The sequence below is a fragment of the Heliconius melpomene genome, unplaced genomic scaffold (assembly GCF_056956725.1).
Source record: "Heliconius melpomene rosina isolate 202511_hmr_F unplaced genomic scaffold, ASM5695672v1 ptg000031l, whole genome shotgun sequence".
NCBI lineage: Eukaryota > Metazoa > Arthropoda > Insecta > Lepidoptera > Nymphalidae > Heliconius > Heliconius melpomene.
Genome location: NW_028181865.1, coordinates 686,095 through 710,308, shown reverse-complemented (window position 1 = coordinate 710,308; position 24,214 = coordinate 686,095). Strand labels below are relative to the sequence as shown.

At 34.3% G+C, this 24,214-nt stretch overlaps 1 protein-coding gene across 1 annotated transcript; it reads left to right on the top strand.

The window, feature by feature from the left end:
• Window positions 1-13,166: 13,166 nt before the first annotated feature.
• Window positions 13,167-20,526, top strand: LOC146526514 (uncharacterized). The gene is made up of 2 exons (XM_085207047.1): window positions 13,167-14,485; window positions 14,518-20,526. Exon 2 carries the CDS (start codon window positions 19,435-19,437, stop codon window positions 20,173-20,175), a length of 741 nt encoding a protein of 246 aa, XP_085063173.1. The 5' UTR covers window positions 13,167-14,485; window positions 14,518-19,434; the 3' UTR covers window positions 20,176-20,526.
• The last annotated feature ends 3,688 nt before the right edge of the window (window positions 20,527-24,214 follow it).

Genomic DNA, 24,214 nt, shown 5'->3' with positions numbered 1-24,214 from the left:
GGCAAACCTAAGCATATAATATGCTGTGCCAGATATAATTGGGCCATCCTATTCACCTATAAATGGTGAAGACTAGGTAAAGTTATTTTTTGTCATTGTAAATATATATTAGGCATTCTGCCTTTCTTGTTCTGGAGGCATTAAGAGTTGAGTGGCGGAACTCAATGCCGCGCTGCACCAGAGCAAGGAAATAAAAGCATAAGTTATCAGAATATTTTGTTTCCTTAAGTGGGGATTGAACCCACTACTGTCGCATTACAGTCACACCCTTGTGCTGCTGCGCCTCAACTGCCTCTTATATTTAGTGTTACTTAGGCAAAGGAGTGTCTTACCAGTGAGACACAGTCACAGTATGTGGGATACAGTGAGAAGCTGATTTATTTTATTTTTTATAATTATAATATTAAAGCCTAGTTGAAAATAAAAAAATACCAGTAGAAACTAACAAACATGCAATAATATGAATTTTAAATGAATTCTTTTTTTACAGATGAAAGAGATTCCTTCTAAAGCAAGGGACCTTAACTTTTAAAAAAATATAAAATTTGAGAAATAGAGCAAGACGTGAAGATGACATAAAAACATTGGTTTAGAGTCAACAGCATGAGAAGAGGTATTTTATTATGTTTTACATTATTTTTAAAATTCCATTCCTTAAATGTGAGTACAATTTGTGATACAACTCCCGGGGAAATTACCAAAAGAAAATAAAATTAATAATAAGATTAGGAAATAGTTAAATATATGTATATATAATATTTAATAAAATATTCTTTTATGATTTATGTAAATTAATGCCAAGTTTTTCTTTGCTCCAATTGAAAATAATTAATATTCAAATATAAACCATATATGCTGGAAATTTAGTTTTGATATGACTACTTAAAGGATAGTTAACCTTTAAGTATGGACGTTGGGTCTGATAGACCCATCTAGTTCTACGAATTCTACAAATCGGCTACTTTTCGGTGACCTCTGCCACTAAGTCGCTCAGTACCTTTCGTATTAATGACAAAATGAATGTAGATAGCAGTGGTTGTGTCTCTGGGTTCAAAACACGTGAGTATTTTACTTTCTAAACGGGGCCTGGGTCTGTCAGACCCGACGTCCATGTTTCCCATACATGAATGATTTGATGATAAAATGGAAAAAAATAATCGACCAAGCACGTCAGGGCCAAAAATATCGGTACTTTATAATCAACATCAAACAAAAGAATTGGACGACGACATTTTATAAAGAAAATAGCACTTTATCAAATAAAAAGACGCGTTCCGTATACTAAACTACTCTAAGAATTGAGAATGACTTTGACTCGCGTTTCGCGATCTGATCTATCATTTATTGAACATGAATTAAAAAAAAATAGCTTTGGGTTCTTGAAAAACATGTACACTTTGCCCCCAAAGATATATAGCCTACAATGTTGAAAGCCATTGTGTATCGATGTTCAATAATACCTTATCTTGAGGTGTTGTCAAAATTTTTGTTTTATAACATAAGATGTAATTTCTTTATTTTTTTTATTTGTTAGACTTTATATTTTGTTAAAAACTTTTTTTATAGTATTATTTTCTTAAGAGTCATCCCATGTGGCCAAAGACTGAAATTATGACTTTAAGTTACTTAAATCGTTGTGATGCGTAAACTTTAATAAAAAGCGATTTTATTTATATTCATTTTGCTTGATTTGAGGCTATTCATGTAAACTAAAACATAAAATTGTCTTCTTCCCTTAAAAAACAGACGGAATATGACCAATAAATACACTGGTCTGACAGACCCGACGTCCATATGTGTGTTATAAAAAAATCACGTACATAGTTAAAGGTTAAGAAAAGTATATGTAATAATAATGAACATGATAATTATAATAATACTTGTGTTAATAATAAATAATAACGAACTAATACTTATGCTACTTGCAGCTTACATTTAAGCCAGCATTCTAAAGCATAACTAAGCCTGGAAGTGGGGACTCCCGCAGTAAGTGTTTAGAGTATTTTTAAATTGGATGTTTAATAATCTAAATTTCAAATATGTTGTGTTAGTTGATAATATATTTCAATGTTTAATTAAATTCGCGTGTAATTTTTTTCATAGCACCAAATCACTCTGCTCTGCACACTGATGTCCTCAATGGCGCGGAAAAGTCCCCTATGATCGACAACCCAGCAGAAACAATAGCAGCAGAAGAGTTGGATGTCTTGTTGCAATAACTTCACATTCTCTCCCGTAAGTATTTTTAAAACATGTACATACCAATAAAAAAGATTTTATTTGTTTAGAAAATGAATAAATTATAAGTTTATTTTAAAAAATCGATTTCATAAAGCAAACTTGTATTAATTAACCAAATCATTACTGTGGTTATTACGGCTTATTGTTCCTTTATACAACTATATATAAATTTGCAGGCCGCAACTGAAGGACCCCTCGAGAAGAATTCCCAGTTCAGTGTATAATAAATCATTAGAAATGTGAAACAGCCATTTGTAATTAATGTTTGATATAAAATAAAACATTTTTACATATTTATGTTCTTATAATATTATACTTACAAATAACAATTTAACATATTTTGTTTGTACGGAAATCACAATTGAATGTTTATTATGATCAATCAAAATTAATTGGTAATTTTGATTTCCGTACAGACAGATGTTTTATTATTAATATTTAATTGTTAATTGCAATTAAAATTACCCCAATACTGCCTACTAGTAATTATGCTTTTGAATTTGAATGTTCCTGCTTTTCCGAAAAAGTTTGGTGCTACAAAATGCGGCGCTAGTAGTATAAGCGTGTAAAGCTATTGGCAAAATTTTTTGTATGGGAGTTACGCTTCTTCTAGTATATGTTCCTTGCTTTTCACTGACATAAGTATGGTTTGAGAACTGTCAAACGTGTTTTGCTCAGTTGTGAAACGCAAAATACGTTGAAAAGCATGAGTTGAGCACGCTACTAGTCAAATGCTCAAATATTGAGAATGGTTTGAGAAAGGTTTGAGAAAAATCAAATGAGAAACAAAAAAATGCTTAAGTAACAGTTGAGTACAGTTTGAGACTTTCTTAACTTCTCAAATAAACAAATTCTCAATTCAGAATCCGGGCGTCAGTGTACAAGTGGTGTCGATGCCCATCTCTGCCATTCCCACTATAATAAAAAGCGCTCCGTCGTGTACATCCTCATTTGGAGGAGGTCCCACGTACGACGCCTTCCGAGGGACCTCCTCCCTCCCCCTGAATCCGATCCCGAGTCCGACTCCTGAGCTGCCACCTCGGTCGCTGGTCGCTTAAGCTGGGCCTCCCTCGGGTCTACCGAGGGTCTCACCTGGCTGAGCTTGACCGACCAGGTGGCATCTAGCTCATCCTTCCCCCCCTGATAATTACTACTAGTAGGTGCTTGTAGAGTCATTATTCTGTGACCTTTACTTAGTTATTTACTTTAGCTATTAATGTGTGTAGATTATTAGTTTGTTCCTTAATTAAGTCTTTTTACATGTTTATTTGAATTGAAACCTAATGGTAACTTTATGATCTGTTGTTTTGGTTTATTTTTATAAATTTCTAACCTAAAACCTAAATATATATTATAAGAAACTATTGGAAATATTAAATAAAGTGAGAAGGTTAATGAATTAAAACAAGGCTTCGAATAATTATTAAACAACTAAAAGGGAATTATCTAGCAGTGTAATAACAATATCCGATTCTAAAGAATTCATTGGGCAGAGTGACGTTAGCGATCCTCCTCTTTCGGTCGCCATTGGCAGCCTTAAAAAGTGCCAGCCAGTAATTTGAGTCGCCCTTATATAACCTCTATGGTCATTATTTCTAACAATATAGTTAGGAGACTTCTGTGCTACAAATGTCAACTGTCAAATATAGTACTGCAATGTGTCAATGTCACTGTCAATGTCAAAATGTCTTCATTTATTATTAAAAGTTACGTTTTTTTTCGCTGACGTTTGTTTTGCTTGACACACGTGTTCGTGAAAATTTCCTTTTTGTACTATTGAAAATGTTTATTTTACATAGTGGAAACAATATATAATAGTGTAAATAGATCCATACTAACAAGGTGATTGGTAATAGTAAGTAGTTGTGTTGTCTTATAGTTTAGATTAGTTTTAGTATATAGTTTGGTTATTTTATTTTAAGATGGATCCTGATCCTCCACCTGACCCCCCTGATCCTGGGGGGGGGTAATGTAAATTTTACAGCTCAAGTAATCAATAGAAAGAGGCAAGTTGAGGAAACATCCTCAAACCAGGATATTATTAAAAAAACTATTATAGACCCATCCTCCGCCACTCCTTCCATCCAGAATGTATGGACCCACCCTGCCTTATCCGATGCCCCAAAATCTTATATAAGTACTGATAAAGGTCCTTTTATCGTGTATGTGTCAAGGGAATCTCCTGACCCGTCTGCAGGGACCTCTTTAAGAGCCATTAAATTTGGTCAATTTCTCCATACTAATAAAATCACTGATATAGTTAATGATGGAGTTAAAAATGTGGGTCGCAATAAAATCAGTGTCCAATTTACATCTGCTGATGCAGCAAATAGATTTTTGAATAATCTTGTTCTTAGTCTATGTAAATATGTTTGTGTAATCCCGACATTTAATATTACAAGGATGGGAATTGTAAAAGGAATTCCCGTTGAATGGTCTTTGGAAGAGTTTGTTGGCTCACTGATATTCCCTACTGCGTGCGGAGAAGTTATAAAAGCAAGACGAATGAACCGGAAGAATGTAAGTGAGGGTGTAGTTACATGGGTTCCAACTCAAACTGTTGTAATTACTATACGTGGTCAACAATTGCCTGAAAGAGTGTTCTCCTATAAATCCGTCCTTAATATTGAACTTTATAAATATCCTACAATCCAGTGCCTTAATTGCTGTCGTTTTGGTCATGTTAAGTCACAGTGTAGATCAAAGCCAAGGTGCTATAGGTGTTCCCAGTCTCATACTGGTGACGCATGTGACCTCCGGCAGGAAAATTCAACCTGCATCCATTGCACAGCTAAACATTTTGCAACTGATAAAGGGTGCCCTGAGTATGTAAGACAACAGAACATTAAGTCGGTTATGTCGCAAGAGTGTATTTCCTATATGGAAGCATCCTCTCGGTTTCCGTCTGTCCAACGTTCCTATGCAGATGTTGCTAAGGAAATGTTTTCACCTCCTATTTTCACGAACTCCCAATCCCAACAAAGCAGACCTGCTGCTTCTTCCTCTAAATCCTATTCTAAAACAGTTTTCCAAGCTCCCCGTCCCCACGCTCCTATGGCAAAGGGATACAATAGACAAGCTCACCAGTCCATTATTAGCAGTTGTTCCTCATCCCTTCCTAATGGTTGTGCACTTAATCAAGGTTCTGACAGTTCAGCAGAATCTACAAAGGATCTGTTGATTGCTTTGACTGACACTCTTGTGAGCATAATCTCAACTGCTGATGAACTTCCTTTACCGTCCAACGTTGCCCAAAACCTACTCAAAATCTTCAATATCCTTCACAATGGCTCCACTATCCTTCCTACAGTGGAATTCAAATTCAAATTCAAAATATTCTTTATTCAAATAAACTTATAATAAGCACTTTTGAATCGTCGAATGAACATATGAACAAAAAGCTACCACCGGTTCGGAAGGCAGTTCTGCTGAGAAGAGCCGGCAAGAAACTCAACAGTTGCTCTTTTCAAAATCAATGGTACAATCTATTACATTAGCTGGCAGCTATCCTGCATTACATTCAATAGACATTAATTCCATACATGTTTGTCCTCTAAGTATTCTTGAACAGTGTAATAAGCTTTACTTGTTAGAATTTTTTTTACTGATATTTTAAATTTTGGAAGTGGCAAATCTAGAATACACTGTGGAATTTTATTATATACACGTATGCTCAGACCCATAAAAGATTTATTAACTTTTTGGAGGCGAAAACTTGTAGTAACAATCTTATCTTTATTTCTCGTTTCTATCGTATGATGTTGACTATGTTTACTATGATAATGTATATTTTGTCGGACAAAGAGAATATTATAGTATATAAATTGGGAAGCAACTGTAAGAATACCTGCATCTTTGAAAACATCTCGCAGAGAATCTCGCGCTCTTAGTTTATAAATATATCTCACGGCTCTTTTTTGGAGGATAAATATTGAATTTATGTCTGAAGCACTGCCCCATAGCAGCATTCCATAAGATAAAATACTATGGAAATAGCTATAGTAGACTAATCGGGCAGTGTCAACGTCCGTCATTTGTCTTACTTTTTTAATTGCAAACGCGGCAGAGCTGAGTTTATCCGCAAGTGCTTCCAGATGAGCGTTCCACTGGAGTTTGGAATCTATAGTTACACCTAAGAAAATAGCTGATTCCGACAAATTGAGAGTTTCTCCTTTAATTAGTAGACTGAAATTATTTTTTTTAACATTTTGTAAAGCAAACTCAATACATTTAGTTTTTTTAGCATTTAACATTAGATTATTAACATCAAACCAACGAAGAATATGCGATAATGCGCTATTCACATCGTCATAGTTTATTTTATTTCTGTCAACCTTAAATATTAAAGAGGTATCATCCGCGAAAAGTACAATATCACATAGGTTCTTCACATAAAAAGGTAGATCGTTAATGTAAAGAAGAAATAAAAGGGGACCAAGAATGGATCCTTGTGGAACGCCCATCTTTAGAGGAGATCCAGATGATTTTACATTATTTATACTAACCTTCTGGATTCTTTGGTTTAAATATGAGGCAATAACATGAAAAATGATAAATTCAACTAAATTTGAGTCAATATTGAATAACTTAAAATATTTTAACATCTTCATGCAGAGATTGTTTTTAGAAAAAGTTAAAAAAAGGAAATATTGAATTCAAAAGTATCAAACGCATTCAATCATATTGAAATAAAGAAAAAATACTGAGAACATTGTATTTATAAACACCTTCATGTAAACTGTCAAAACATATCAAATGATATCTAAAAACGGACTAAAAAATTGATTTCAAAACTGTTTAAAGGAAAATTAGCACATTTTAAAACAATAATTGATACTTTTACATTTCATGAATTTTTATTTTTTTCTTTAAAGAGGGGTTAAAAAATTATTTTGAAATCCTTTTATTAATATGATGACTAGAAAAGCTATCCCGTTTTAATCGGGATTTATTGAAGTATAATTCCACAGTCTAATGCTTTCTTCTTTTCTATTTTTATGTGTTCTCTTTCTAACTCTGAGCAACAATAACTCAGTAAATATCTAAAGTTGCAAAAAAGACATCAAATACAGACAAAATACACATAAAAATGGTTAAAAAAGATATTTAAACATTAAATTTAAAACACCAAAACATTTAAAGCGATAATACATGCTCAATTCTTTTTGTTGTTTTCTACTTTTTTTAAATCTTAGGGGTTAGAAATTCAAAAATAAAAAAATTATATATATTGATGATGATGATGATGATGATGATGAATGATGATGATACAATTTTAGGCGCTACTTTAGAAACTAACCCCTAAAAAAATAATAGAAAATCCATATTTTTTTAAAATTTGGACCTGCTCTTAGAAAGAAGGGGTGGAGTTTTCAGAGTAAGGGTGTTTTTGAACGTGTATAATTTTTTTAAAATCCTAACCCATAAATGTATTCATCTAGATTTGAAAACACCTTCGAGCTTAATCCTTTTCACGAAATCTTTACGGACAACAGTAAGGCAATACCGTTTATGGTAAGATATGGACTTAACATATCTGAAATATCATGCAGAAGAATTAATTGTAATGGTATTATGAAAATTCAAAATACTAACAAATATTCTGACGGCTGGGATACAGATGTAAGGTTAAAAATTGCAAAAACTTGTTGTCTGTAAAGATGGGATCAAAATTTGTAAGACTCACACTTGATTGTAAGAAAATTCTGAGATGCTTTTATTGTTGGGTATATTCTTACAGGAATTCAAATTCAAATTCAAAATATTCTTTATTCAAATAAACTTTATAAGCACTTTTGAATCGTCGAATGTACATGTCAACAAAAAGCTACCACCGGTTCGGAAGGCAGTTCTGCTGAGAAGAGCCGGCAAGAAACTCAACAGTTGCTCTTTTTAAAGTCAATGGTATATTTTACTATTACATTAGCTGGCAGCTGTCCTGCCTGACATTCAATAGACATTAATTCCATACTTGCTTATCCTCTAAATATTCTTGAACAGTGAATAAGCTTTACTTGTTAGAATTTTTTTTACAGATATTTTAAATTTTGGATGTGGCAAATTAAGAATACACTGCGGAATTTTATTATATACACGTATTCTCAGACCCATAAAGGATTTATTAACTTTTTGGAGGCGAAAACTTGGTGTAACAAGCTTATCTTTATTTCTCGTTTCTATCGTATGACTGTCGCTATTTTTTCTATGACAATGTATATATTGTCGGACAAAGAGAATATTATAGTATAGAAATTGAGAAGCAACTGTAATAATACCTGCATCTTTGAAAACGTCTCGCAGAGAATCTCGAGCTCTTAGATTATAAATATATCTTACGGCTCTTTTTTGGAGAATAAATATTGAATTGATATCTGAAGCACTGCCCCATAACAGCATTCCATAAGATAAAATACTATGAAAGTAGCTAAAGTAGACTAGTCGGGCAGTTTCAACGTCCGTCATTTGTCTTACTTTCTCAATTGCGAACGCGGCAGAGCTGAGTTTATCTGCAAGTGTTTCCAGATGAGCGTTTCACTGGAGTTTGGAATCTATAGTAAAACCTAAGAAAATAGCTGATTCCGACACATTAAGAGGTTCTCCTTTAATTATTACATTAAAATTATGTTTTTTAACATTTGGTAAGGCAAACTCGATGCATTTCGTTTTTTTAGCATTTAACATTAGATTATTAACATCAAACCAACGAAGAATATGCGATAATGCACTATTCACTTCGTCATAGTTTATTATATTTCTGTCAACATCCTTCTGCGTGTAGTAAATCTATGCTTTAAATTAGGAACTTTTCCTTACCTGTTAAAACAGTCTATATTAACCCCAGTCTACAAAGGCGGAGACTCTAATGATACAAGTAATTATAGACCTATCTCAGTGTTACCAGCTATTGCTAAAATCATAGAAAAGATACTGAACTCCAGGTTACTGGGTTACATGGAAAAATTTCATATTATCTCCAGCTCCCAATATGGTTTTAGACGTAATAAAAATACTGAAGATGCAATTCTATCACTGACTTGTCATATCACTGAAGTCCTTGATAAAGGTCAAAAATGCTTAACTGTCTTTTTAGATCTCAAAAAAGCTTTTGACACTGTATCTGTCCCTATTCTATTGCAAAAGCTTGAAAACATAGAAATTAGGGGCACAGCGCTACTGATGTTTAAAGACTACTTAAGCAATAGACAACAAAGGGTAAAAATAGGAGATTACATAAGTAGTGATTCTTCTGTAAGCTTTGGTGTTCCACAAGGGAGCGTCTTGGGGCCTACATTGTTTCTGGTCTATATTAACGACTTATTGAGTCTAAAGATTGATAGTGGTCGAATTTTTGCATATGCAGATGATACTGCAATTGTTTTTTCAGGTTTCTCGTGGAACGCTGTCAAGCTGTTTGCAGAAAAGGGACTTTCATATATATCTTCCTGGCTAAAATCTAACTTACTTACTATTAACTTAGATAAAACAAATTACATGTGTTTTACTATAAATAGTAAAACTCAGCCTGAAAATGATTTCAAAATAGAGTTGCATAATTGTCTGTATGATACTTCTAATTTGTGTGATTGTGCTCCGTCAACTCTGAGTAGAGTATCCACAACTAAATATCTTGGTGTTATGCTAGATCAACGACTTTCTTGGCACCCACACATAGACTTCACTGGTTCTAGAATTCGGAAGCTTATTTGGATATTTAAAATAAAAAATAATAAAATAATAATAAACAACTAAAAAACTATTAATCCAAATATATCTTGCCTTAGCACAATCGATACTGGGATATTGTATCTCCGTATGGGGCGGTGCAACAAAAATAAAATTTCTTCAATTAGAAAGAGTACAGAGATCTTTGCTAAAAGTAATGTTTTTTAAGCCGTTTAGAGTCTCCACTGAGAGAATATACAACTACTGTGAATTACTAACCGTTCGAAAGCTATATATACTCCAAAGTACTGTAAAAGTGCATAGAGTCATCACTTTCTCAAGTAACTCTAAACTACACAATCAAAGAAGAATTGTGACTGCATATATTCCTTCCATGAGAACAAAATTTGGCAATAGCCAATTTACAAATCGGTCTAGATTTTTATATAATAAAATAAACAAAAAAATTAATGTTAATCCTTTGTCTACGAGTATTTATCAATTTAAGAAAATATTAACAGCCTGGTTATTATCATTGAATTACGACGCTACAGAAGCCTTAATGGATTCTAATACATAAACCTACCTACCTAAACTTATGCCTACACACACACATACATATACATTCGCACACACACACTCACACATGCATTCACACTCGCGCGTTCTCACATGTACACCCACATACATGCACCCTCAAACGAATCGTCTTGCCCGTATTTTTACTTGTATTTTTATTTTTACTTGTATTTTTGTTTTTATTGTTATTTAAGATTAAGTTACGTTTAAACTTAGATATATATTCATATTGTGTAGATATTTATTTCCACAAATGTATGAAGTGCTAAGGAAGAGCGGGGCCACCTTACACAAGTACTAGTTTTACTAGTAACTTAATAGGTTGGTCTCATTACTTCACACAGGTAAAGAAAATGTGAAACTGAAATAAATATATTTTTATTTATTTTTATTTATTTATTGAATGACTCTTTTTCGGACACGGCACAGCCGGCCTGCGGCGCATAGGCACTAATTTAGTTTGTAGTTGTGCCTTCAATCAGCACCCTTATACCATTAAGCCAGTTCTGAAGCTCTTCAGAAAGAACTACTGCCACACCGTTTTTACATGAGGGTGACCCGGTGTATATAAGCCGGTAACCCTGTCCGTTATTGCGGGGCTTATTGCCCTTCTAGCAAGCTTCCTGGAGAAAAGCGAAGTCCCGCACTGAACCCGAAGTCTTATAAGTACATCTGCGAGTTCTCTGCATCATCCGGTTATAGAGCCAATATTCCACGTTGCAAAGCGAAATTTCTGTCTGGGTACTAGCGTTTTAAGCAGTGTTCGTACTTGACACGTTGTTGCGTTCCGTATAAGCGGCGGATGGCGGTTTTTAAATAGAGCAACTGCCATTTGATTTCCAAAACCAATTTTAAAAAGTACGCTAAAATTTTACATATAATATTTATGGACTATTTTAAGATCCCTTATAAGCACCCAAACCGATGATGATGGCTCAATGGTCCTCCCAGACAAAGATGAACCTTTATTTTGCGCTACTTCTGGAAGGGCCCCACTTTCAGGCTAGTGAGTACGCAAACTTTTATAAAATGACGTCGGTCTGGAGACTCTAGAAATTTGAAGTAAAAAACCACATGCAAACTAAATGGACATTAGAAAGATAAAGGTAATTTTAATTAATATAATGTAAACTCTATCCACCAGTCAGTTTCCCGAGAGGTGGCGAAAGGCATTTATTCTCCCACTTCCAAAAATATCAAATCCTACGCTACCATCTCATTTTCGTCCCATTTCAATTCTTCCTTTCCTTTCCAAAATTTTAGAATCCACTGTTCACCAACAGATTTCCACCCATTTCTCAAAATGTGACTTTTTAAATCCACTGCAGTCCGGTTTTAGAACTGGACACAGCACTACTACTGCTTTGTTGAGAGTTACTGAAGACATTAGATCTGCTATGGAAAACAGGCAATTAACAGTGCTTATTTTAATTGATTTTAGTAACGCATTCAATGTTGTAGATCATGAGCTTCTTATTGCTCTGTTATGCAATGCTAATGTATCCAGTACGGCTTTAGAGTAGTTTTCCTCATATCTTCGGGGACGTCAGCAGTCGGTTCGTGTTGGCCAGACTATTTCTGATTGGCATGATGTGACAGCTGGTGTTCCTCAAGGCGGTATTCTATCTCCCCTTCTTTTTTCAATATTTATTAACTCCATTACTTCCATTATAACTTCTCGATACCATCTTTACGCCGATGATTTGCAGCCTTATGTGCACTCTAGCGTAGAAAATATTGTTGGAGCTATAAACTCTTTAAATGCTAACCTCCGACATATTTCAGTTTGGTCTTCCAAATACGGCATTAATGTTAACCCTGACAAATGTCAGGCCATAATTGTCGGCAGTTCGAGACAATTGGCTAAATTTGAAAAAAATAAGTTGCCTAACCTAACGTATAATGGCACGATCATAAATTTTACTAACACCGTGAAAGACCTAGGTGTAATTATTGATGACAAGCTAACTTGGAGCAATTACGTTGCCGATATATCGCGTAAGATCTACGCCTCTTTGCACTCAATGATGCGCCTAAAGAATTTTTTACCTGTGCAAACGAAAATACAGTTGGTCAATACCTTGCTGCTTCCTATTATTGATTACGGTGATGCTTGCTGTTTGGATATGAATAAAGATCTCTTAAACAAGCTCGAACGGATACTGAACACCTGCATACGCTTCATTTATAACCTGCGCAAGTATGACCGTGTATCATCTTGTAGGAGGCAGCTTGGCTGGCTTTCGATAGCCGATCGCAGAAAATGTAGGGTCCTTTCTATAATTTACTCCATCCTTTCTGATCCCAATTTCCCCACCTATCTGTCTTCCGACTTTTCCTACCTTTCCTCTTTGCATGATAAATCCTTACGTTCCCAATCAAACCTTTTACTGTCAACACCTCATCATTCTTCTGGGTACATGTCTAACTCTTTTGCAGTCGCAGGAGTTCGACTCTGGAATGAATTGCCCGAGCCTATTCGGAGAGCTCCCTCTCGTAAAATATTCAAACGCCGGGTAAAAGAATCCTTTTTTAATAAACATGTAATTATATAATTTTTTTATTTATTTATAAATTACTATTATTCATTTAAATGTATATAATGGTTTGTTGTATATATGTAGCTATTTTTTTTTTATATATATATATATATATATATATTTATTTTTGTGTATATATATATATATATAATATTTTATTAGTTTGTATATATTATATTGTATTTATTATATATATCTGTATGTATTTTCAAAATTGATATTTTATTTTTAATTCTTTTTTTTTTTTTTTGCACGCCTACACTTTTTGTTCTCCCACATGACAGGTTGACTGGTAGAAAATGCTTGTTAGCGTTAAGCCCGCCTATTGTACATTTTTTTTATCTTTTTTGTGCAATAAAGAATATAAATAAATAAATAAATAAACTACCGGTACAGGCTGCACTAATCCTTGTACTTATATTGTTTATTGGAGGCCCCCTCCAACCTCAAACTTCCTCTTAAGGACATACTATGCGTCTTTTCAAAGGCTTATTTACAATTTGATCAAGGGAATTTGCACCATTGGCCCCCCCAGGACTCGAGGCCCGGGGCGGACGGGCGAAAATTTGAAGGCGTTCTGCATAAGCCAGGCCAAATCTAAAATTCCACACCTATATAAATGTATAAAATAATTATATAAAAGACAATTATATATGTAATGTACTATAATAATATATGTTAAAAAAAGAAGAAAAAAAAGATTGTCGGTAGGGGGGTCTCATCCAACCCCTCTAGTATAAGCTCTAGATATAAGTACAGTTTAAATTGTCCCAAAATTAAGTACGCCACATAAAAAAAAACTTTCTTAAATTAAAAAAAGGCACGGGCAACTATGCGCCCGTGGATGTAGCTTTTAAAATTAAAAAAAAAAAAACATTCTTCTGGTTTCAATTTCCCATTTTAATTTGTTTAAAAATATTCAAACTCCTTAACCTCATAATAGTAGTACACAGAAATCTTTTGCTACAATAATCCCTCCCGCTAATTAAGGTAAATGTACGGGAGTTCGGCAGTTTAAGGCTCTCATAACTTTAAACTATTATAAATACATTATTAAAGGTTATATGAATTTGCAAATTTTAGTGTGATCAAAGTGGGTCTTTTGGCAGTAATTTAATGTGTGAATTATGCGGTTTAACTTAACCTTAATTTTTATATTAATTTATTTGTGGACCTCTAATTTGAACCCTACTTCGTGATAAAATTTAGCTCTGTTTCTAACTTCGTGAGTTTGTGTCCCCTATTTCGGGTCTCAAGTTTTTACCTCGCGAGTGAGGTTTTATAATAAAAAAAATTAACACCTTTATTGGTTTTGATTGTAAATAATTTGTAAATAAAAAAAATAGGTAGATCAGCTTAACGACATTAAAACTTTTATAAAAAAAATCAAATCAAATTAAATCATCTTCACGCTGTATCCCGCACACAGCAGGATAGGCCTAGGTAGGTAGGTAGGTAGATAGGTAAGTAGGTAGATAGGTAGGCAGGTAGATAGGTAGGAACCTAGTGTTTTTAAAACACTCCGTTCCCCACTTTCTGCGGAATTCCGGAGTCACAACATGTTAAGTGGCACAACTCAACGCCGCGCTTTGCCTGAAATATAAATTTAAATAAATATTTTCTATTTTCTATACTATTCCTATTTTCATCTCCTGGAGTGGGGATCGAACCCACAACCAGTCGGTTTTACAGTCACACTTTGTACTCCTGCGCCACGAGTAGCCCCAACTTTTATAATTTACAAATTATATAAGCTCAGTTTTAAAAAAACTACATTTTTGAACTTTTATATATTTTTTTTATAAAAAATATATAAAAAAACTCAAAATTCAAGTTAAATTTTTTGAAGCTAGGTATGCCAGTTTATAGAACTATATATTTTCGCAACCAGTTTGTACGGCGTTTTGTGTTTAGTAGGTATATAGGGGAATTGTGCTTAAGATGACATACTTTTTGTTTGAAGACAAATATTTCAAATAAATAAAGTGATCTGAGAACAGCATATTGTGTATGCTATTATATATTTAATAATCAACGAAATTATTTTAGTTTCAAAACAATCATCTTTCAAACATCATAAAAACAAACAAAAATCGCACTTAGGTCGACCAGTGTAAGACGACATATCTACAGGGTAAAATGACATACTTAGTATGTGGCATAAAAATGCCATCATTATTTGTCGAGCATAGTTCACAAATAAATAGTTTCTTCTTTGCTGGGGGGCTTTTAAACAGTATTGACGCCAGATTCATACATGTTGCAAATTTTATGAGGTTGGACTCCGTTATCAGTCACTTCCTTTTCCAAAAGGGAAATAAGCTTCGTCACTTGCGGCTATTGAATGCCTTTGCTCTAGCAGCCTTATCCATGTCTTCTTGTTACCAATATATATTCGTTTGTAATTGCCAGGCATTTTGTAGGTAAAGTAAAAAATGCATCGATTCTAATTATAAGGGTAAAATAGTATGCCATCTTATACTCACGTTTTGTATGTCATCTTACCCAATAGATATATGAATTTAATTTTAACCGTTGTGACAAAAGTTTATAGGTCAGGATGCGCTTTTAGCGTTAGTTGTGTCATATAATAATCATATTTTACATTTATAATTAGTTCAAATAGAAAATCTTTATCTTACATGTCTTTTCACCATCAAGCAAAAGCGAAAGATAAATTTGTTGCAATTGAAAATAACTAAAACATGAATTACTTGCCCATCTGCATTCACTTTCACCCATACTGAATTTAAGCACTAGCTGCATCTACAGACACTCTCTAAAACGTCACAAGATCGCACTTAGCGCTAATAGTTTCATCAATATTGGTAGTGTGTCATCTTATCATAGTATGCCATCTTGAGCACAATTCCCCTATTATATTCTTGAAAAATTCTTGAAAAAATAAAAAGATCTTTATTTAGACTTATAACAAGACTAAGATAAACACTATTAACAAAGACAAAGAAGTCAATGTGCTGATTTTACGTAGATTTATTTGTAACGAAGTTAGAGAAAATAATGAAATGTAGGGGATCTTATTTCGTGTTACTGATTTTAGTAACTTCCGCAGTTCTGTTTATTCAGTATTTTTTACATTATGTAAAGTAATCATTAACTACCACGTATATTCGATAAAATAAACAAAAATAAATTATAAAGGTTGATTAAAAAATAAAATTACATTGGCAGTACCTATACGAATTTAGCTTAAAATTACCAATTCAGGTTACTTTTAAAATAGTAATATAGAAATTTAAGTGGACAAAACATATACCGAATTTCGATCACGAGAAACTTTAATAAATACAGTAACTGATTTTAAGCTTTAAATTTAAATTATCTTATTTATAACATAAATATAAATTTATTAAAAAGTATCTAAGATTTCCCTAATTCGGTAGTAACACGAAATAGCGGACACTTGATAAATAAAATGTCTGCTATTTCGTGAATCGATTTATTGCAATTTTAAAAGAATTTTATGCTTCCATCTATTTTTTTTTTCAATAAAATGTTTTATTATAGAATACAAAAAAGCATATATTCAATGTTTTATTCGAATAACTTACCTTTGTCTTTCTACAACCTTAAGAAATTCTTACGCTAGTCTTACGGTCGCAAGCATCGCAGACACGTTACAATGCAGTTTGTAGCCAACTCTGCGTTTAAAATGTCGCTATACGCTCAATTTTATCATTAAAATATTGTTACTTAGTTTTTAGACAGTTGAAAGTATAAAGATTATATACCAATATATAGTTTCCGTAAATAATACTTAAATTGCTTATTATTTTTGCCAGAAGCAAAACTCACGAAACCACGTACTATCACGAAGTTACCGTCACTTACCTTATTTATATAGCTATTAATAGAGGTAAGTCTAAATATTGTATCCTCAGTTATATAAGTAATAGTTGTAAACTTAGTCTTAGCAAAAATTATATATGTAGTAATCTTAATGAACTTGATGTAATCAATAATCCTATATGTGAAACTGAAATAATGTCTATGTATGTTATGGCTTTTAATTCACTTCCTACTATTTGTAAAACAAATTTTATTATAAGATATTTACGTTTTTGTCAATCACTTAGGTAATAACTGATGGGCCTTTATTTATTCAAATCTATCTTAATTTGTTTAATTTAATAAATCCTAAGTTATATACAAGGTTTGCACCTTTATATGCAGCGTTGCAGCATCACTTCAATACTATATACGCATTAAGTCATTAGTATAAAACATAGTCTACCTGAAACTCTCCTAACGGCCACACATTTTTCTATCTCCACTGTGACTCAATTCTATTTGTTTTATGATTGAGACTTTAATCAATATGTTTTAAATTATTACCAAATAAATCTCTTTTTAATTGACTAAATATATTTTTTTTAAAAACAACTTTAAGCCAAATGTACATAACAGCATGCACGTTCTACATATAATAACAACAGCATCCAAAATAACTAGAACAGGCATGCAAGATCGCGGAACAACTATCAAGTCAGCTCCAGGTGAGAACTCATCAATAGCCAAGGGAACAAAACCATTTCCTGCCAACAAAGTAACAGTATTACTCACCCTCTAAGGTACAGTTTATTGGTTCTTCCTCACACAACAAACATTTCAAAACAAACAAAGGTTACAAGTCATACTGCTACCATTTCTAGGTTTCCTTATCCAATGTTACTCACACCCCCTTCACCAACCATAAAATTGTTCCAATCTAAAAGAATTGTGTAACGAACGCCCAATTATTAAGCTATGAATCTCTTGTCTTTCCTTTTTTTTTAGTCACTATGAATTATGCTCAACTGGCATGCTCGAAACGCCATATATCAAGAATCTAATTCAATTCACTAAGCCCTATATACATTGACAAGAATCATCTCAAGGCAAACTGGCACCCGTCTCTCCTCTAGCACACTAAGCACAACCACAGGACACTTCAGAATCAGCCTGCATAAAACATCAACCACCTATGATCACCAGTAATCACTCACTCACTCATTCAACCATGAACATCACCCTTAAGGCGCCCAGAGTCATGTGATAAACATTCTGAATCATTCCAGTTATTAGCACTTCTAACCCTCTCCACCTCCTCACACTATAGCTCAATATCATTGATAACAGAGTCAAAGTTTGATATAAAATAGTTTTGTATTATTCAAATATTTAAAGAAGATATTACATCAGAAAGATTACGGGCTAACTTGGTAACCCCTGAAGTACATTGAGAAGGTGATGAGGTATCAGAAGCCATACTTTCGGATAATGCACCTTTGGGAAAAGTATCAAATCTACCAGATAATCATTTAAATTTGTTTTTAAGAAACTAGCATGACAAGTTGAATTATGAGAAGAAATATTATTTTGTGTACCTTTTTCAAGTTTGTCTAATCTCCAAAGAAATGCATTGTAATGCTCTCATACCAGTAGAGGCACTCAGATACCTGGAGACACAGAGACGCGTCGCGCATTGCGAGCAAAGGCGCGCATACACGTGCGGGGACGCGTCGCGCATCAGTATCAGAGGCGCGCAGACATGCGCGGGGACCGCATCGAGAGCAGTGGCGCTCAGGAATTTGTTGCGCATCGCGAGCAGTCTCGCAGACGCATCGCACATTGCGAGCAGAGGGTGTGCAGACGCACACCAAGACGCCCGAAGGTAAGCGTCGCACATCGCGAGCGGTGGGCGTACCGAGGTACACCAAGACGCTCAGGAACGCGTCGCACGTCGCCAGCAGAGGTACGCAGAGACGCGCGGGGACGCGTCACTTGTCGTGGGAGCAGAAGCACCTCGTAGCGGCACGGCGGCGGCATGAATGCCCTGCAACAGCATCATGAAAGCACCAGCGCGAGCGCTCGAGACACCCTTAGCGCCCTAGTCCCGTAACATGGCTTTCAAATGACTTAACCTATCTCGCTAACCGCGACCACGTGTCGTGTCCGGTCGACGTGATTTGTTTTGTGATTTACTTCCAGTATCACCCATATTTAACACTGTATTTCTATATAAGCAATAAATAATTTAAGAAAAGAGAAATGATGAAACTGGTGTTTTATTTGCTTTCACAAAAATAACAAAATTATAAGGTACAAGGATCTGGCCTGATGGACTTAGATAGGTATCCCACTTCTGAAATTAGGTTTCAGAAGTGAAATATGAAAAGAAAACTATACAACAGAAGAAAAGAAAAATATACATGATACATGTGGGTAGGCGTGAATAAAGTGAACAGCTGATTTTTTAGTGCTCTTTATTTATTTATAGTTTTTACATATTTACAAGTATTTTTTAAGTCTTATATGTGCTTGTAATACCAATTAACCTACCGCTAGTGATATCCTTATTAATATACACGGAACGACACTCTTAGTTTTTCACTATAACTACGTGTACACCATGGATGCTCTAAAAGAGTCCATTACGGCTATGGCAGAGATGTTCAATGTGAGAATGAACGAGTTTCAGCAGGACCTAAGAAAAACAGCATCACCGGCAACAGTATCAACTTTAGCTGCAGATTTCACTTCCTTCAAGGCTTTTATTCACACTGCACTGAGTTCTTTGCAAAAACAGGTGGAACTTCTCAATCGGGACATCGATCGCATGGAGATGTCCAGACGGCGAAAAACACTTTTAATCCATGGTTTAGCCGAGAATAAATCAGAAGATGTTGGCACTTTGGTTGTAAATTTCGTGGCAAATAATCTCGATATGGCTAATTTCTCCACTTCAAATATTAGAACAGCGTATCGGTTGGGCCGCTCGCACGATGATAAGCCTCGACCCGTCGTGGTAAAATTCTCGGATGCCCAGGTACGGCGCAGCATTTGGTTTGCTAAAACTAAGCTTAAGGGGTCAGGCATCACTATATCGGAATTTCTCACGAAAACTCGCCACGAAGTGTTTATGCTTGCTCGACGACGTTATGGTGTGGGGAAGTGCTGGAGTGGTGATGGGATCATTAATGTCATAGCACCGAATGGTTCGCGTTTTCGAGTGGAGTGCATGGCCGATCTCCAGATTATACCCGTTGCTCCAGAAAAGTCTCCGCCGGCGGTGCAGGAGAGTGTGGCTTCAAAGAACACTGTCAATAAAGTTGTAGTGCAACGGTGTAAGCGAGTAGTTAAAAAATATTAATTAACCACTTAAATACTTATTAATATTATTATCAGTATTAGGTTATTTACTTTCTTTTTTATTTTTGATCGCTATTAGTTTTCTATTTATAAATTAACTTTATCCTTAGTTCTTCTTTTGTACGTAACGATTATTAATTTTACTTCTTTGCCTTTCTACTTGCTATTTACATATTACAATGTGATCTGTCATGAAGTAACGCGCAACTGACATTATATGATATTATGTTAGTCAATATAGTATATTATAGGTTATTACTTGCATTAGACAGATGGCTTTTGTCTGATACTATTAACATGTTATTCAAATATTATTCTTATAATTTATTTATTTTCTTATTGAGTTACTGTGCGCAATCTATTTTGGTTTCATTGTTATTATTATTATTTTTTTTTTTTTTTCCTAATGTATTTACTTAATGTTTCTTTTATGCAAATGGAAGGACTATTCTTTTCTCATGTTTTGTAAGTAAGTTATAAGTTTTATTTTAGCTATTTACTTGTTAATTCTTTGTTATTTAATTATTATTATTCTTTTTTTTCTCTCTTTTTTCATTCTTAAGATTGTCAGTTTATACAACCGTGTATTTATTTATATTATTTAATTATTTCTCCTTGCAACTGGCGGGTGGTTGGTGATCAGTACCTAAGAAAAGGTATATATCTATATATGTATTTTTGTGCTTTTTATATATAATTAATTGTTCTTTTTCTATTTATTTATTTTTATTATTATATATATTTTTTTATTTTATATATATATATACATATAATTTTATATATTTATTATATTATTATTTTATATAGTTATTATACTATTATTATATACACTTTTTTTGCTTTGTTTATAGTATAACTTTTTTTTAATTAGTACATACACTTAGGTTCATACAACTAAATGCTTGATGATTCTTTTAACTCTTTCTCTACTACTTCTGAAGGATTGAGCAGTAATGACAGCTTTCTTAGTATCCCGTCACTTAGTGAAACTTTAGATTCAAACTTCTCGTACGAGTCGAAAACTTTTAATATCATTCATTTGAACGCACAGAGTATTCCTGCACACTTCCCTGATTTCTTAGCTACTTTTAATAACAAAAATATACACGCAATTTTAATATCAGAGACATGGTTAAAATCGTGTTTATCTTCGGCTTCTTATTCTCTTCCGGGTTTTCATCTGATCCGTAACGATCGTAAAGGCCGAGTTGGGGGTGGCGTTGCCATCTATTTACGCTCGCATATTCCTTTTAACTTAGTAGACACATCCGAACATCAACCTAACTCGGGCCCAGAACATCTCTTCATTGAGGTGTTTTTTACACATACAAAATTACTCCTGGGGGTCTACTATAACCCTTGCCTTACGATTGATTATTTCTCATCATTTGAAACCCTATTAGAAGAGAACAAGCCGTTATATGACCATACTATTATTATGGGAGACTTTAATACATGTATATTAAAAAACAATCTCCGTTCTTTCCGCTTAAAATCCTTAGTTAATAGTGCCAATTTGCATATTCTTCCCCTATCTGCTACTCACAATTTCCCTAATTGCGTTCCCTCATTGCTTGATTTAGTTATGGTTTCTTCTGTTGACCACGTTGAAAAACATGGTCAATATCCAGCTTTGGCATTCTCTTATCACGATCTCATTTACTTAGCGTATAAAATTAAACCCCCAAAAGCTAAATCAAGAATCCTTCTGCAGCGTAATTTTGGTGGTATAGATTTTAATTGCTTACGTGAAGATACAGTTGCTATTGACTGGTCCAACGCTCTAAGTCATGCTTCAGTTGATGATCAGTTGTCTGCGTTCAACTCCCTCGTCATCAAACTGTACGATCACCATGCTCCTATCCGTCCTGTACGAATGAAACATCTTCCTGCTCCCTGGTTAACAGACGACATTAAAAAACTGCAACATAAAAAAAACACTGCCAAATTGAAATTTAAAACTAATCCCAGTGCTAAAAACGAAAATAATTACAAGAAAGCACGTAATCGCTGCAATACGATGTGTAGAGATAATCAACGACGCCACATACACAAATCTGTGATTGAAGAAAAAGATTCTTACAGAGTATGGAACTTTCTTAAATCCATAGGAGTAGGTAAAGCGCAACAATACATTAATCCTCATAACATCAATTTCAACGAACTTAATAAGCACTTCTCATCTTCTAGTGTTATTGATGACACATCGAAATTAAATACAATCAACAATCTCAATGCTCTATCCTCTCCTAGGCATCCAAGTTTTTTCTTTAGTCAATTTGCAGAAAGTGATGTTAAGAAGACCATTCTAGCCATTAATTCTGATGCAGTGGGTGCTGACTGCATTAGTCGTAAAATGATCATTCCCATCCTCGACATCATTTGCCCTATAATTACTTCCATATTTAATTATTCCATTATGTCCAATCAATTTCCTTCTGCCTGGAAAGAAGCTCAAATCGTCCCAATACCCAAAAAAAATAATCCTATTGATTACTCTGATTTTCGTCCAATCTCAATCCTTCCTTTTCTGTCCAAAGCCCTTGAGCGTCTTGTTCAATCTCAACTCACACAGTTCCTCTATTGTCATAACCTTCTGAATCCTTTGCAATCTGGTTTCCGTCCCGGTCATAGTACGACAACTGCGTTAGTAAAAGTAACCGATGATATTCGAAAAGGCATGGACACACAGCAGGTTACACTCCTCGTCTTGCTTGACTTCAGTAATGCCTTTGGTTCTGTAGATTTCGATATCATGCTCGCTACTCTCAGGTCACTTAACATATCTCCTAACGCAATTGACTGGTTTCATAGTTACCTGTCTGGGCGTCGGCAACGCATACGAATTCAGGATTCACACTCTGACTGGTGTCCTGTAGTAGCCGGCGTCCCGCAGGGTGGCGTGTTATCTCCTTTGTTATTTTCTGTATTTATTAATACTATTTCTCAGCACGTTTCTTCTCTCTACCATTTGTATGCAGATGATCTCCAAATCTATCATCAAGCCAAACTGCCGGATTTACCCTTTGCCATAAAAGCAATAAATGAAAGCTTGGAGAACATATGCGCTTGGAGTAAATCATTTGGTTTGCGACTGAATCCGATAAAAACGCAGCTCATTATAGTTGGTAGTGGAAAACTTATATCCAAAATTAACTTATTGAATTTACCACCTGTATTTCTTGACGGTGTCAGTATACCTTACAGTAAATCTGTGAAAGATCTGGGCATCATCTTGGATCAAAACATGTCTTGGGACTCACAGCTATGTGAGGTGAGCAGAAAGATGTTTGCGTCACTGGGATCTCTTAAACGGTTACGCAATTTTCTCCCTATACCTACCAAGATTGCGTTAGCAAATACTCTCCTTTTACCGATTCTCGATTATGCTGATCTTTGTTATCTTGATCTAAGAGAGGAGCAATTAAATAAGCTTGAGCGTCTTCAAAATGTGTGTATACGATTCATATTTGGTCTACGTAAATATGATCACATTTCCGACTTCCGAAAAAAGCTCAAGTGGCTCCCTATCCGGCTTCGTAGGAATACTCACATACTTCATCTTCTTTACTGTATTCTGTTCAATCCAACTTCTCCTCCGTACCTAAAGGAACGATTTGAATTTTTGGGCCGCTCACATCCTCGACGTCTGCGATCCGACTATAGTCTAGCGCTAAAAATTCCACAACATTCCTCGTCATTTTATAGTGATTCATTTACAATTGCTGCGTGTCACTTATGGAACGCCCTGCCCTTGATTGTTAGGAATTCAAAAACGTTCCTTACCTTTAAAAAACGCCTAAAAAAACACTTTCTAGCCCTTTAAATCTTTTTCACCGTACTTACTTAAGATAAGTGTATTTTTTTTTTTTTTTTTTTTTTTCTTTTTTTCCTTGTTTCTATACTATTAGTATGTATCCATATGTTAACATAATTTATAAAGTGTGTGTATGTATGAATGTATGTAACTATGTATGTATTTATATATATGTATGTATGTATTTATGTATATATGTATCTATCTTTGTGTTGGTTTATTT

Coding starts and splice junctions, on each gene's coding strand:
- LOC146526514 (XM_085207047.1), top strand. CDS start 19,435: ATGGATGCTCTAAAAGAGTCCATTACGGCTATGGCAGAGATGTTCAAT.